At 41.1% G+C, this 14,857-nt stretch overlaps 1 protein-coding gene across 1 annotated transcript; it reads left to right on the forward strand.

Moving 5' to 3' along the window:
- The first annotated feature begins 369 nt into the window (after positions 1-369).
- LOC105283990 (SPARC) lies at positions 370-12,520 on the forward strand. The gene is made up of 6 exons (XM_020033848.2): positions 370-733; positions 7,766-7,848; positions 8,625-8,852; positions 9,174-9,392; positions 10,633-10,983; positions 12,459-12,520. Exons 2-6 carry the CDS (start codon positions 7,774-7,776, stop codon positions 12,513-12,515), a joined length of 930 nt encoding a protein of 309 aa, XP_019889407.1. The 5' UTR covers positions 370-733; positions 7,766-7,773; the 3' UTR covers positions 12,516-12,520.
- Positions 12,521-14,857: the final 2,337 nt, after the last annotated feature.

Genomic DNA, 14,857 nt, shown 5'->3' on the forward strand with positions numbered 1-14,857 from the left:
TAGTACGAATTAAAGCAGTATGCGATTTTTCTATATAAAAAAAAAAAAAATCTTCACAGATCAGAGTAACTTGTAGAAACAACATCGCAATCCTCCTCAATCTACAATAGATTGCCTAGTGCAGAGCGTATCAGTTCTACAATAAAGAAAAACGTGTCTTTTGTAGTTCTCCAGTGAGGACGGTCTAGTCAAAAAGATGTTTTTGCTTTAGCATCAAAACTGCAGTTCGTTTTCACTGGGTCAATAAATTCATGTACTTTCAATAACAAAACTTACATACATTATTTAATTAAACGTTAATTACTTTGCTATTATTGGTACTTCACGAGCCTATTATCCTTCGCCGATTATTTCCAATTATTCAATTATTTAATCAGAGGCAACCCTCGAGAGTAACGTTGAGTCCAAGACGGACGCTCGACACGATCGGCTGCGCGCGGAATGGGCGTATTGCGTAACCCGCAAGAGTGACAGCAGGGCACGCGCGTATGTCGAAAAGATTAGACGGGGGATGCAAGAGAAACGGAGAGAAAAACGCGAGAGATGAGATCATCTCTCTTCTCCGACCACGCACTGCGATCGGTTCACCGTGGCGTGATGCTGCGACGTGCCTCGGGCGCAGTCAGTACCGGTCCAGCGACCGATTTGGAGGGCTGTTCTGTTCTTGGTTCCTCTTGCCAAGGAAGGAAGATCAGCGAGCGACACTAGTGCTTGCGAGGAAGGCTAACACGAGGTATGCTTGGCCTGCGATTCTTCATTCATGTGTTCTCTCTCTTGCCGAGATTATTTTGACGTGCAGTTGCTAAATTAAAGATGCATTCGTTGGTTCTATTTTTTCTTGCTATTTAGGTCGTTATTAATCGCAGGAAAACACCACAAAACACGTAGCGCGATAGTTATGTTTAGAGTTTCAAATCCGAATAACAAAACTGACAATTTGTATATATAGGTATCGATCATCAATTCGCGAATGTTTACAACACGTGTAAAATATTTTTTAATATAACTTTTTTTAAACATTTCACGAATGAAGGATCGATACTGTACATAAAAGAGGCAAGTACACGAACGCGCCAGAGTTACGAGAAATCGCGCGCAGGCACGCATGGAAATAAATGGCCAGCTGCTTGTAGTTACATTTTAAACACACAAAAGAGCCCTTTTTCATCGTGAAATCTATTTATGAACATTTGCAGCACTCCTTTTATTTTTAACAGAATTAATTTTCTGTAGAAATATTATGGAACAGAAACGTCAGTTAAACTCTTTTATCAGCCATTTAGTAGTATTGTCATATAGTAACGTACGCGTGTGTGTATAATAATATTACTAATTAATAATATGTCTATAAACTAATTAAAATAATGAAAGCAGATTAAAAGTAACGATACTTTAAATGTAAAATTATCGTAATAAAACCGCGTCCCTCAATTACGTGCAAATTGTCACGTTTAGGCTTATTATGAGTCACTCTTTGACAGACTACTGCATACGATGGGATGTTTTACACCAGTAGGCGTATCCGTAACGAAATTATCTTCTCTCCTACATTTCTCGGAAATCGCGTCCTTTCTGGAACGGAAATCTAACATCCTTTGCTCGTAGAAGTGACGCAAGAAAAATATATTGTTATCTTACCTTTTACAGTTATTAACTAAGTATTTTGCATTACTCAAAATTACGTCACTTATGAAGTCATATGAAATCCCGATTGACAGGAATAGTATAAATTCAAGGTGTAAAATTCGCGATTTGTTGTATAAATGATTCGAACTATTATTTTTGGAAATTCATACGATTATTATTTCAAATAACTTTAATCATGTAATCGGTTTTCATGTCACAAGAGAGAGAAAGACTGTGTCGCATGATATTTAAAAGTGCAAAACTAAGATTTATAACTAATGAATTATTTACAATAATTTATCCTTTTGAAGGAAATTTGCATAAAATACATAAGTACTTTACTCTTGAAAGTGCAACTTAAAAATTGATGGTAGCAAAATATAGAACTTTTGAACTTCGGAAGCTTTCTGTTTAAGCACATTACTTTATATAAATATGTATAACGTAACTTGCAATAGACTTTTTCTCCTTACAGTAATTGTTTTGTTTTGAACAATTTTTATTAGCTATATACACGCATTTTATTATACATAACGATATTATATGTAAGCTTCCTCTCATTAACCAGCCAATTGAACTGAACTAAATCGAATGAACGCATTCAGCTCCAGTGTCTCAGCAAACTAATTAACTTTTAATTCCGCGTTGATGGAGACGGTATTCAAGCGTGTGGTAAATGGAGAAGACTTGTCCCTGATGTTTCAAACTTTACGGAATTATGCGGTTTGTAGGCGTAATAGCTGTAGGCGTGGACGAATGCTTGAAAATAAAATTCCCATAAACGAGGTTCTCCAAAGTAATATTGTTTCAGTATAACATTATATCGTTACTCGTAGGATTCTGAAGGATTATTTCTCTCATATTGCTGAAAATATTTTCCTTCAATCAATAAAATAACACAAATGTTTATCCCATTTTCTTCATGAGATCCGCTAACCATTTTACTTCATTCACATTCATGAATTATTCATGGATATAAAATTAATTAATATATCCGTTTTTCCTGAAAAATAACGATGTTTACTGCATTATGCGGTTTTAATACAATTTTAATCAATAACTTTTATTATTACTCTGTAGCTACGCATGCAATTTATCGTCTGTTTTATCTCGTATCGCGTAAAATACAGCAGATCGTAATATTTTCCACATTACTAGATACTTTGTACAACTTTCATACAAAATGATTATAAAAGCTTCTCCGTGCCTCGATTAATCGATTCTGTGTAACTTCCATTTATATCCATATCCATTCGTTTATGACTGTTGACAAGCAAAATGGAAAGACAACATGAAGTGTGTTTGATGCTGCTCGCTATGGAATTGCATTTTCGTTCATTTTATCTGCTCGCGGACAAATGATTCGCCCACGTCGGCGAGCACAGCGATAAAAAAGGGGGCCATGTGCCGCGCGTGCGATTCCTACGCTCGCGCCTCCGCGTGCGGCTGCTGTCGGTGCTGCACTTTTCGAAGGACCGCGCGACGCACCGCGGCCGCGCTGCGGCGCCCGGACGACTCCGGACCGACCAGCGCGGATCGACCAGCTCCACCTCCTCCACACGAGACATCGAGACCTTAACCCGTTACGTAGAAGCTGAACCCTCTCCCTCTCCCATTCAGTCTGGTTACGCGTTGCGTATTAATAGCGTATTAATAGCGCTCGGCTTTTTACGGCATTACGCATATTTTTGCGGAATCGCAGCTATTTGATGCGCGATTGATTTAATTCAGTTATACTTAATACTTGAATACTTAATTTTGATTGATAGATCAAATTTAGATTTATTATGAAGTATATTTGGGACGAAATGATGAATCAGAAATTTAAATGAATTAGAGATACAAAACTCTCTCTCTCTCTCTCTCTGTCTTTATCTTTGTTATTATTATGTTTTACATGATTTACTGCTTGGTAAAAGATTAAAATGCTCTTTATTATTTGAGTTTATACATGCGAAGAATTGCTTGAATCTTAAATGCAGATTCAAGCAGTTCCCTGTTCTTGAGCAGATTCTTTTCCCCCCACTTGGTTCCTTTTTTTTATTGTTCCTTTTTGCTTATTCGTACGATAGGATCTCCCCACGAAGAAAACGAAAGACGGGTTGGTCGAGTTAGTCAAGAGGTTCACGAACCACAGTTGAAACACGGAATTAACGGGCTGTAGACATCTCGAGTCGTAAACGCAATTAGAGTTCGACTCAGTAAGTCGCGGATAACGCACTTAGCTCGCCAACAACAGGAAGTGCTCGCGTTTTAATAGCCGAGCATTGATATGCGGTATCGTTAGAACATTTACATCTTATAGAGAGAGACGTGCGTATACACATCTGTTTCCTGGAAATATTTCGCGCCTGTGAAACACGTTTCTTCCTTTTCTTTTTACATAACAAATCGATCTCAATCGAAACTAGAGCTCGATGAGAAGGATCGAAAATAACGTGAGAGCTAGGCAATTTATTATTTTTTATATTCATCTTGCGCTAATCAATATATTCTGTTTTACACTTTCCGGAAATATTGCAATTTATTACAGATGACTAACGCAATATATTAGCGTACAATATTCTCTCATATATTAAATAATATTCCAGCCTTTTGTCGCAAGGCGAAGTTTACACGATCGCGCTCAAATTTCGTTCGCTGACGAAGGCGATAGCTGATCGCTGACGTTGTAGCGCGAGCACGAGGCCTTGTTAAAGTTGCAGCAATGAGGCCGGCATATAAAACCGATTATATCATACGTATATCCGCGAAAGGCGAGGAGGCGGCGTCGCGTGCGAAGAAATGTCGCGGCGACGTAACACAGTCGCGCGGGTTAAGAGTACGAATCGTCCGCTCGAGTATCGTTTAAAACGGCTTGATTTCCAAGTATCTGGGTTATCGCTTCGTTGCTCCTATTGAGGCCCTGAGAGATTTATCACTGGTTTCGCGTTGACCCGCGTTGATCAGTGCGTGTGTGCGTGTCGCCACGTTACGCAGTCGGCGTAGGTTTCTGAAATACCGCGAGCAAACGCGATTCATCTTCCACGGCGAAGTCAACTTGGAAATAAAGCCGCGGCGATAAAGCATTAAGCCGCAAGGAACGATGCCTGATTTATTTACACGTTCGGGGCCCACTTGCACCCGATTTAGCTCTCAGGGATATTAACCCCTTTCGCAGCACCCGGACTTGCTTCTATTCTGAGAGAAATATATCTGAATTTTTTTACACCACGTGGCACCGCGGGACTGTACGCGGACTGTACGAGCTTCCGAAAGCTCTCTGTAAGAGGCGAAAAATAACTAAGAGACTGCCTAGGTCTTAGGCTGTACGGCCAACACTCCTACTGTTGTGATCAACTTGTTTTCATTCCAATCCTCTATACGACCTGTCAGTCTCGACTGTCTTTCCAGATCTTACAGCTCGGCCAGCCTGACATTACATTTGTCCCCGAATGTCTCCAAATCATCGGTTCACTCCACTTGAGTCCCTCCTAACATCCATTTTTGGTTCACTCTTCTGAGTCCCTCCCAACCTCCATGTTGGTTCACTCTTCTGAGTCCTTCCCAATCTCCATGTTGGTTCACTCCTCTCAGTCCTTCCTAATCTCCATGTTGGTTCACTCCTCTGAGTCCTTCCCAATCTCCATGTTGGTTCACTCCTTTGAGTCCGTCCCGACCTCCATGTTCAGGCTTCACTACCGGCCAGCTGCTTCTCAACTCCCTCCTCTCCGAGGGGTAGCGGATGAATCTCAACTGTCTTCGAGGGGTAGCGGATTTTATCCCACTTCTGAATTGTAAGAGGCGAAAAATAACTAGGAGACTGCCTTAGATTTGAACTCGAACTCTCCGGGATCCCTGGTTTACACGCCTAGGTCTTAGGCTGTACGGCTAATACTCCTACTGTTGTGATCAACTTGTTTTCATTCCGATCCTCTATACGACCTGTCAGTCTCGACTGTCTTTCCAGATCTTACAGCTCGGCCAGCCTGACATTACATTCGTCCCCGAATGTCTCCAAATCGTCGGTTCACTCCACTTGAGTCCCTCCCAACCTCCATGTTGGTTCACTCCTCTGAGTCCGTCCCGACCTCCATGTTCAGGCTTCACTACCGGCCAGCTGCTTCTCAACTCCCTCCTCTCCGAGGGGTAGCGGATGAATCTCAACTGTCTTCGAGGGGTAGCGGATTTTATCCCACTTCTGAATTGTAAGAGGCGAAAAATAACTAGGAGACTGCCTTAGATTTGAACTCGAACTCTCCGGGATCCCTGGTTCACACGCCTAGGTCTTAGGCTGTACGGCCAATACTCATACCGTTGTGATCAACTTGTTTTCATTCCGATCCTCTATACGACCTGTCAGTCTCGACTATCTTTCCAGATCTTACAGCTCGGCCAGCCTGACATTACATTCGTCCCCGAATGTCTCCAAATCGTCGGTTCACTCCACTTGAGTCCCTCCCAACATCCATTTTTGGTTCACTCTTCTGAGTCCCTCCCAACCTCCATGTTGGTTCACTCCTCTGAGTCCGTCCCGACCTCCATGTTCAGGCTTCACTACCGGCCAGCTGCTTCTCAACTCCCTCCTCTCCGAGGGATAGCGGATGAATCTCAACTGTCTTCGAGGGGTAGCGGATTTTATCCCACTTCTGAATTGTAAGAGGCGAAAAATAACTAGGAGACTGCCTTAGATTTGAACTCGAACTCTCTAGGATCCCTGGTTCACACGCCTAGGTCTTAGGCTGTACGGCCAATACTCCTACTGTTGTGATCAACTTGTTTTCATTCCGATCCTCTATACGACCTGTCAGTCTCGACTGTCTTTCCAGATCTTACAGCTCGGCCAGCCTGACATTACATTCGTCCCCGAATGTCTCCAAATCGTCGGTTCACTCCACTTGAGTCCCTCCCAACATCCATTTTTGGTTCACTCTTCTGAGTCCCTCCCAACCTCCATGTTGGTTCACTCCTCTCAGTCCTTCCCAATCTCCATGTTGGTTCACTCCTCTGAGTCCGTCCCGACCTCCATGTTCAGGCTTCACTACCGGCCAGCTGCTTCTCAACTCCCTCCTCTCCGAGGGGTAGCGGATGAATCTCAACTGTCTTCGAGGGGTAGCGGATTTTATCCCACTTCTGAATTGTAAGAGGCGAAAAATAACTAGGAGACTGCCTTAGATTTGAACTCGAACTCTCCGGGATCCCTGGTTCACACGCCTAGGTCTTAGGCTGTACGGCCAATACTCATACCGTTGTGATCAACTTGTTTTCATTCCGATCCTCTATACGACCTGTCAGTCTCGACTATCTTTCCAGATCTTACAGCTCGGCCAGCCTGACATTACATTCGTCCCCGAATGTCTCCAAATCGTCGGTTCACTCCACTTGAGTCCCTCCCAACATCCATTTTTGGTTCACTCTTCTGAGTCCCTCCCAACCTCCATGTTGGTTCACTCCTCTGAGTCCGTCCCGACCTCCATGTTCAGGCTTCACTACCGGCCAGCTGCTTCTCAACTCCCTCCTCTCCGAGGGGTAGCGGATGAATCTCAACTGTCTTCGAGGGGTAGCGGATTTTATCCCACTTCTGAATTGTAAGAGGCGAAAAATAACTAGGAGACTGCCTTAGATTTGAACTCGAACTCTCTAGGATCCCTGGTTCACACGCCTAGGTCTTAGGCTGTACAGCCAATACTCCTACTGTTGTGATCAACTTGTTTTCATTCCGATCCTCTATATGACCTGTCAGTCTCGACTATCTTTCCAGATCTTACATCACTGATGGATCACTCTGCGAAAGATAGAGACCGATCAATAAACAGGGTTTACTTCGCGATTGATAATCGGTACTTCAGAGTTGCCGCTTCAAAGCGGAGAACGAGGAGTATGGTTTAGTCGAGCCCGAATCGATAGCTAATTCGTATCTCGCGTTTATAATTGCTCGTCTTCAGAGTGATTTGCAGCGTGATCTGATGCATCTCCTAATGAATAGATCGTGGTAAACGAGGCTCGTAAATTGCCGACAACGAGAACGTGTCCGGAGTAATAACGGCACCATTACTCTGGGAGATATCGTCCAACTTCGTTAAGATCGAGGCTCTGTTCTAGATCGATCACTTTAAGGGAGAAGGCCAGCATACTTATTATTAATATCGATTTGTCGCAGAGATCGCAATGCGGACGAAGCTGCAGCTGCTGCTGGTCGCGTTGTTCCTGGCAGTCCTTATAACGGACGCGTCTGCCCAACAGGTACCAAAGTTGTTTAACAATAACGTCAACAAATTAACAAACATAACATAAACAGTAACATAAACTGCGTGAACTTTGTGACTTCATCATATCGAGAATAGAAATTTAATTGCGATTTAGATAATAATAAAAAAGTTAAAAGAGAAAGATTGTAATATACAGGGTGTCCGGTAACTCACGACTCAACGCTCGTGAGTGGATAAAGCGGACTGAACTGAGTGGAAAAGTCCTATACAATTTTGCAATTTTCACAATAGTTAAAAAGTTATTAATTATTAAAAATCCTGCTATTAGTCCTGCCTACCGCCGAATGCAAGTGCGCGGCGAGATGCGACCGCCTAGCGATCGAGTGCCTAGCGATCGCAGTGGCAATGGCTAGGCATGCCATTTGTAATAAACAACTTCTCGCGCCTAGCAACTTTGATCGCTAGGCGGTCGCATCTCGCCGCGCACTTGCATTCGGCGGTAGGCCGGACTAATATAGCGATTTTTAATAATTAATAACTCGTTAACTATTGTGAAAATTGCAAAATGGTATAGGACTTTTCCACTCAATTCAGTCCTCTTTATCCACTCACGAGCGTTGAGTCGTGAGTTACCGGACACCCTGTATAGATAATAATAAAAAAGTTGCAATAAAAATGTTCTATAGCGGTTGAAAATATTTGCAACTTTGTGCCACCATGTGTGATAGTCATTGCTAGTTATCATTTATTCTTTAAGACATAATGAGAGAAAGAGAGAGAGAGTTAATCGAAATCGTAATCGATTATCAGCGCAGACGGAAGTTTCATCGACGTCGTACGACCACGACGGAGTCGCCCGCGCAAAATGAGATGATGAACATGCTCGAGGCTGACGAAATAGCCGAGGAGGCGGCAGCGGCGGCGGAGGATGCTGAGGTCATTCTCGAAAATGGCAGAAACATGGATGGATCGAAGCTGCGGTCGCTCCAGGCAGACCCGTGTTTGGATAAACACTGCGGCGCGGGTCGCGTTTGCAAGGTGCGTTATCGGCGGGAGAACTTTTATCGAAAAATGAATTATCTCACGTAATGCACGCGTAATCAAAATGCAAAATGGGCAAACGTTTCCTCGTGCACTTATCCTGAATTGAATTTCTAATCTTTCGTGTCAGATGTTAGCATTTACCAGCGTTCACACATTTCGAAGCTGTTTTTCTTTCTTTATCATTTATTATCATTATTTGTATCCTTCCCAATTTTACACAGCTTATGAAGTTGCATTAACAGCGCATAAATTAATTAGCTGACGTAAATTAACGTTTATGGAACGGAAAATGATACGAAGCTTCTTCTATCTTAGAACACGGAGGAGGGCACGGCCGAGTGCGTTTGCGTGGAGGTTTGCAACCAGGAGGTTGATCCTCGTCGCAAGGTCTGCACCAACTACAACGAGACCTTCGGCAGCGATTGCGAGGTATATCAAGCGCGTTGTTTCTGCGATACCAACGACGCCAGGTGCAGAGGCTCCGACTATCAGCACGTCCACATCGAGTACTATGGCGAATGCCGACAGATGCCCGTAAGTGTTATTTAGTCACAGGTGTGACAGTGCGCACTTTATGCAATACCCGACCGATCCCACTGAGCGAAAAACTGAAACCTCAATTAGATCTATGCTTTTATAAATCTACTGGAAATCGAACGTTCTCAACAGAACAGAATGTCCGTATAATGTCAAAATGCTTATCAAAACTCAATTTTAAATCATTTTTTATGACATAAAAATCACTTTGATTTTTATATATGACTTTTTGTTCTGCTTCAATTGTGTTTTTTTAACGAATTGAAGGATTCATCTTGAAGGCCGTGACACTCGCTCGCACTTGGTTCCTGCCAAACGGGCACTTGCTTTTTCCAGCATGTTCCAAAACAGCTATTGATAATTTCCAACATAACAGACACGTTTCGGTTTTATCTTATTATTATCTGGCTTCCATCCCTGTCTGTCAGAAATATATCAAATATCAAATTATATTTCTGTCTCTATACAGGGTGTTTCCTAAGTAAGTAGACAAACTTAAGAAGGATATTCCTTGGCTTATTTTAAGAAGAAAAGGTCATATAAACATATGTCCTAAACGCTTTGTTTTCCAAAAAAAAGTACATCACTGTTTTCGTTCACTTTTCGTTTATTATAGAACAGTTTGTTATTGCAAATGAAACAAATGAAAAACAATAGTAACCAAAAAGAAAAATTATAACGAAAAAGAAAATAGTAACTAAAAAGAAAAATAATAATATCACAGTAACTGCTGAAAATGTCCACCTGCAGCCATGATACACGCCTCAACTCTCCTTTCCATTGATTGACGTACACGCTCACAAATACCTTGAGTGTTACGTATTCTTTCACATCCATCTATTATGCGATTTCTGAGATCTTCTTCATTTTGAATAGGTGTAGCGTAAACTAAAGATTTAAGCTGTCCCCATAGAAAAAAATCTACTGGATTTAAAGCGCGCTATCCGAAAAGTGAACGAAAACAGTAATGTACTTTTTTTGGAAAACAAAGCAGTTTAGGACATATGTTTATATGAGCTTTTCTTCTTAAAATAAGCCAAGGAATATCCTCCTTAAGTTTGTCTACTTACTTAGGAAACACCCTGTATATACCCGTCACGGCAATTTCCGGCTTGACGACAATTAAAAAGAGATTTTCAAATCAATCTTCTTGATTAAACCGATATGTGCAGAGAGCTTTTATTTTTCTGACATATTTAACACTGATGATAAATGAGTTCTGGTGTGGTACGCGCAGATGTGCAAGGAGGAGGACATGGCCGACTTCCCCAGGCGAATGCGCGACTGGCTGTTCAATATTATGCGCGATTTGGCGGACCGTCAAGAATTGGCCCCGCATTACTTGAAGATGCAACGAGAGGCTGAGACCAACCATACATTACGCTGGGCAAACGCGGCCATTTGGAAATGGTGCGACCTGGACGGTCACCCGCACGACCGGGCAGTGTCCAGACACGAGCTCTTCCCCATTCGAGCACCTCTCATGGCCCTCGAGCATTGCATCGCGCCTTTCCTCGACTCCTGCGATGTCGATGACGATCACAAGATCACGCTGATCGAGTGGGGCAAATGCCTGCAGCTCGACGAGGTATATCTGTCACTCTTTTTATGAAATTCTTTTTGCGATGTAAATAAATGCAAAAGCGGTATTATTATATATAAATATAATTTCTTTTCCTAATTTAGTTTTATTAGATTTGCCTCGGGAAAATCAGGCTAGGGTTTTGAAGTTGCGCGCCTATTTCGCAACCATCTTGATATGAATGTGCCAATTAAAGCATTATGCAATGTTTGAACATATTTGTTTTGATGTAGGTGTATGTTTACATTGTGTGACATGAAATGAAATAAGTAAGATGTACATATTTTATAGATTAATTAATTATGCATGTACGTGACTGTGCAATACTTATACATATATTGTCATATAAAGCACGCGTGAGTATAGGATGTTAAGATAGTAAGATAATTTCGATTTAGTTCTTACGTGCTTATATCATGATTTAGCAACTATATTACGCGAGTAACTTGGATAACTCAATATACTGCCTGGAATACAATTACGCAAACTAGATATCGAGTACTCTTATGCATATGTACGTGCAAATCGTATAGACGTGATATTTGCGGCGATACGTATAAAAATTCGATCCATTAAGGGGGGAGCCTGCTTTAGAACGCTGAAAATAAGGTATATTTTACGAATTGTTTTTGGAGAAACTATACAGCGGATCATTATAAAACTTTGATGCATTTATTAGTACATGTTTAAAGATAAACAAAATTATTTTTTGATTTGAATATATCGCTTGTAGAGGTCGTCCTGGAGAAATCTTAGTGCAGCCGCGTCGCCGGCATTGCAAATTGGTGAGCATTCCCCTGCCTCCAAATTTCGTCTGAACTGAAAAATTGAAATATGTTCTCGTTATTTATGAATTCCCATCGTCGATGAACCAAAGAGAGAAGAAAAAAGTTGAAAAGTGCCAAAATGGTGGAGCTTAGAACACAAAAGTACGATTTTTAGGCAAAGTTTTTGAACTTTTTCATGCAAAAATAATTGTTTAACTTAATGTTTTTATGAATATTAAAGGTTCATCGACGATGGGAATTCATAAATAACGAGAAAATATTTCAACTTTTCAGTTTGGATGAAATTTGGAGGCAGGAGAATGCTCACCAATTTACAATGCCGGCTGCACTAAGACGCCTCCAGGATGACCTCTACAGGCGATATATTCAAATAAAAAAATAATTTTTTTATCTTTAAACATGTACTAATAAATGCATCAAAGTTTTATAATGATCCGCTGTATAGTTTCTCCAAAAACAATTCGTAAAATTATACCTTATTTTCAACGTTCTAAAGCAGGCTCCCCCCTTAAGTGTCCTGAAAAAGATCTTAGCTCCTTTTGGTAACATTTTTTCTTTCATTAATGTTCTTTTCACATATTAAGTCCAAAGATTTTCAATATATGTTCCCTCGCAGAATCTTCAAAGAGATCGCAATTTATTAAAAAAATTAATTCGATTGATTAATACAGTAATAAAAAAAATACTTTTCAGGATGACATAGACGATAAGTGCGACGAGCTGGTGGAGGCGAATTACGAGCAATATTAGGAAAAGATACGTTGGATCTTCCTCCTCGGAGAAAGGCGGGAGAAGAGCGCGAGCGACGCGGCGGGTACGGAAGCGGGACGGGGACGCAGACACAATAGTAGGACGGCAAACGGTCGCGGAGGGCACGAAGGGCGCAGGTGACGCAGGGCAGGGCACGGAGATGGCGAGGCGGCCGGATAAAAATGGCGGGAAAAATCGTCGCGGACGCACGCGCGCGGGCACGCGAATGCGCAGGCCCGGCGCGCGTCGACGAGTCGATACCGCGCGACGAGAGGCACCGATGCCTGGCTGACGTCGTCGTGCGTGCCAGCAACCGACGAGCAACTTTCGGCTCGCACTGTGCTCTCAATAATACAGGACCTCCGTTGCGTCGCGTACGGCAGCGCGATTCGCGATAATGGCCGCTCATGCTGAGCAGGCAAAATTCGAATCTCGGCATTCGTATTCGAATACCGTACGTCGACGCATCTCGATACTTAGAATCGCATAGCTAATTCGATTGATTCAAGATCCGGCACAAACAGACGGTACTTTAAATACGAAAATGAACGGACGCAGATGCTTGCCTGCGTCCGCGACTTAAGGGGAAGCTGGAGTTGCTGGTGAACTATTTTTTCACTATAGCGATGGTAATCGCAGTTTCGAAAATTCTCTTTGTTGCTTGCGCGGAATAAAAAATCCTTTTCCACAAATGAAGTATAGATAGAAAGAAAGCCCGCTCTACAGGACTTTATACTCAAAATGGAAAAGAGTTAAAAACTTGCATTTGTCTTTTCTAACTTTTTTCCATTTTGAGTATAAAGTCCTGTAGAGCGGGCTTTCTTTCTATCTATACTTCATTTGTGGAAAAGGATTTTTTATTCTGCGCAAGCAATAAAGAGAATTCTCGAGACTGCAATTACCATCGCTGTAGTGAAAAAATAGTTCACCAGCAACTCCAGGATCACCTTAAAGATCGAAACTTTGTTTTCAACCTACGAAGGCGTTATGAATAGCTCGAAAAATTTATACGCGTGTTGAGCATAGGTTTGATTGCGAGCCTAGAAATAGAACGCGCGACGGGAAGATATGCCTGGAAATATCTCAGGGGTAAATGCAATTAGAATAAAGCTGGAACCAAGTGCAAATGGAATGTCGAGAAACCCTAGCCAGTGATCGCAGATTCGAGACGTTCGAGCAGTACTGTTAGGCGGATATTTACATCTCTACTTATCGCGATCGTTCTGCCATAATAAGCTACAAAACCGTCCGCCTCGTTGTCCGGCGACGTTCAGAAATGAATAAGAAATTAATTAATGCTTCCGTAACAAAGAACGTCGAAACGCTGCCTTGAAGATGCATTTCAAACGGAGGTCGATTCAAAAGTGCCAATTCGTTCGCGCTCCCTATAGCATAATTTTCATGTTGCCTTGCGTAGTTACCTGCGTATTTACTGTATGTAATTTTTGTATGAAGTCACTGCCTTTAATTCTTTTCCTCAATAAAGAGAAGTAATATCCTTCACTTAGTTTTATTTATTCGTAATAATATTATAACGCGCATTTTCCTTCCTTAAGTTTCTCTCTAATATAATTTCCTCTCTTCTTTTTGTTACACGACAGAATCATAATTAAATAGATATTAGTGCGTATGTGTATGTTGATAAGATAAATGGATGGATAAAAATAGATGACACAAAACAATACATTTAAAATTGTCATGAGCAACGCACGCGTTGTCTAATACCTCGTTTTGTTTTGTTCAAAATGGATATATTCATAATACATATCTTAACAATTGAAAATGTGAGTCATTTGTTACTTAATCGCATATTATCGTAAAACGATCTTATAGATAATATTTTGCCGATAAAATTACCCAAATATATATGTAGGATTATTCAGAATTAAAATAGATAACAATTGTTATATGATATTATCATATATTATTGAATGTATAAAGCTGTTTTGTTATTCCATGTAATTAGATCGGTGCACGTCTGTGTTAATAATATTGCAAAATTATTACATATAAAAAAGATATAGAAAAGAACGTAAAGTAAAAAATAATTAAAATGTAAATATATCTTCATAATTCTACTTAACAAGAGGAACAAACTTTTACGTGCATAAACATAAAAGTATATCTAGCTGATCCAAGAAAGGAAATTATCAAACGATGAATAGGATTATATTCTGACGCGTTCAACAATTTGCATCGTCTGAATGATGTAACGTCTCCGTTTGTTCCGTGGATTGAAAAATCTACGATATTATATGTGCCTCAGTAGAACATAGAACATTTGTCCAGTTTCTTTCAACGAGAGATACGTGCGAGGAAATTACAGCAAATGCCACTTTATG

Source organism: Ooceraea biroi, chromosome 4, assembly GCF_003672135.1.
Source record: "Ooceraea biroi isolate clonal line C1 chromosome 4, Obir_v5.4, whole genome shotgun sequence".
Taxonomy (NCBI): domain Eukaryota; kingdom Metazoa; phylum Arthropoda; class Insecta; order Hymenoptera; family Formicidae; genus Ooceraea; species Ooceraea biroi.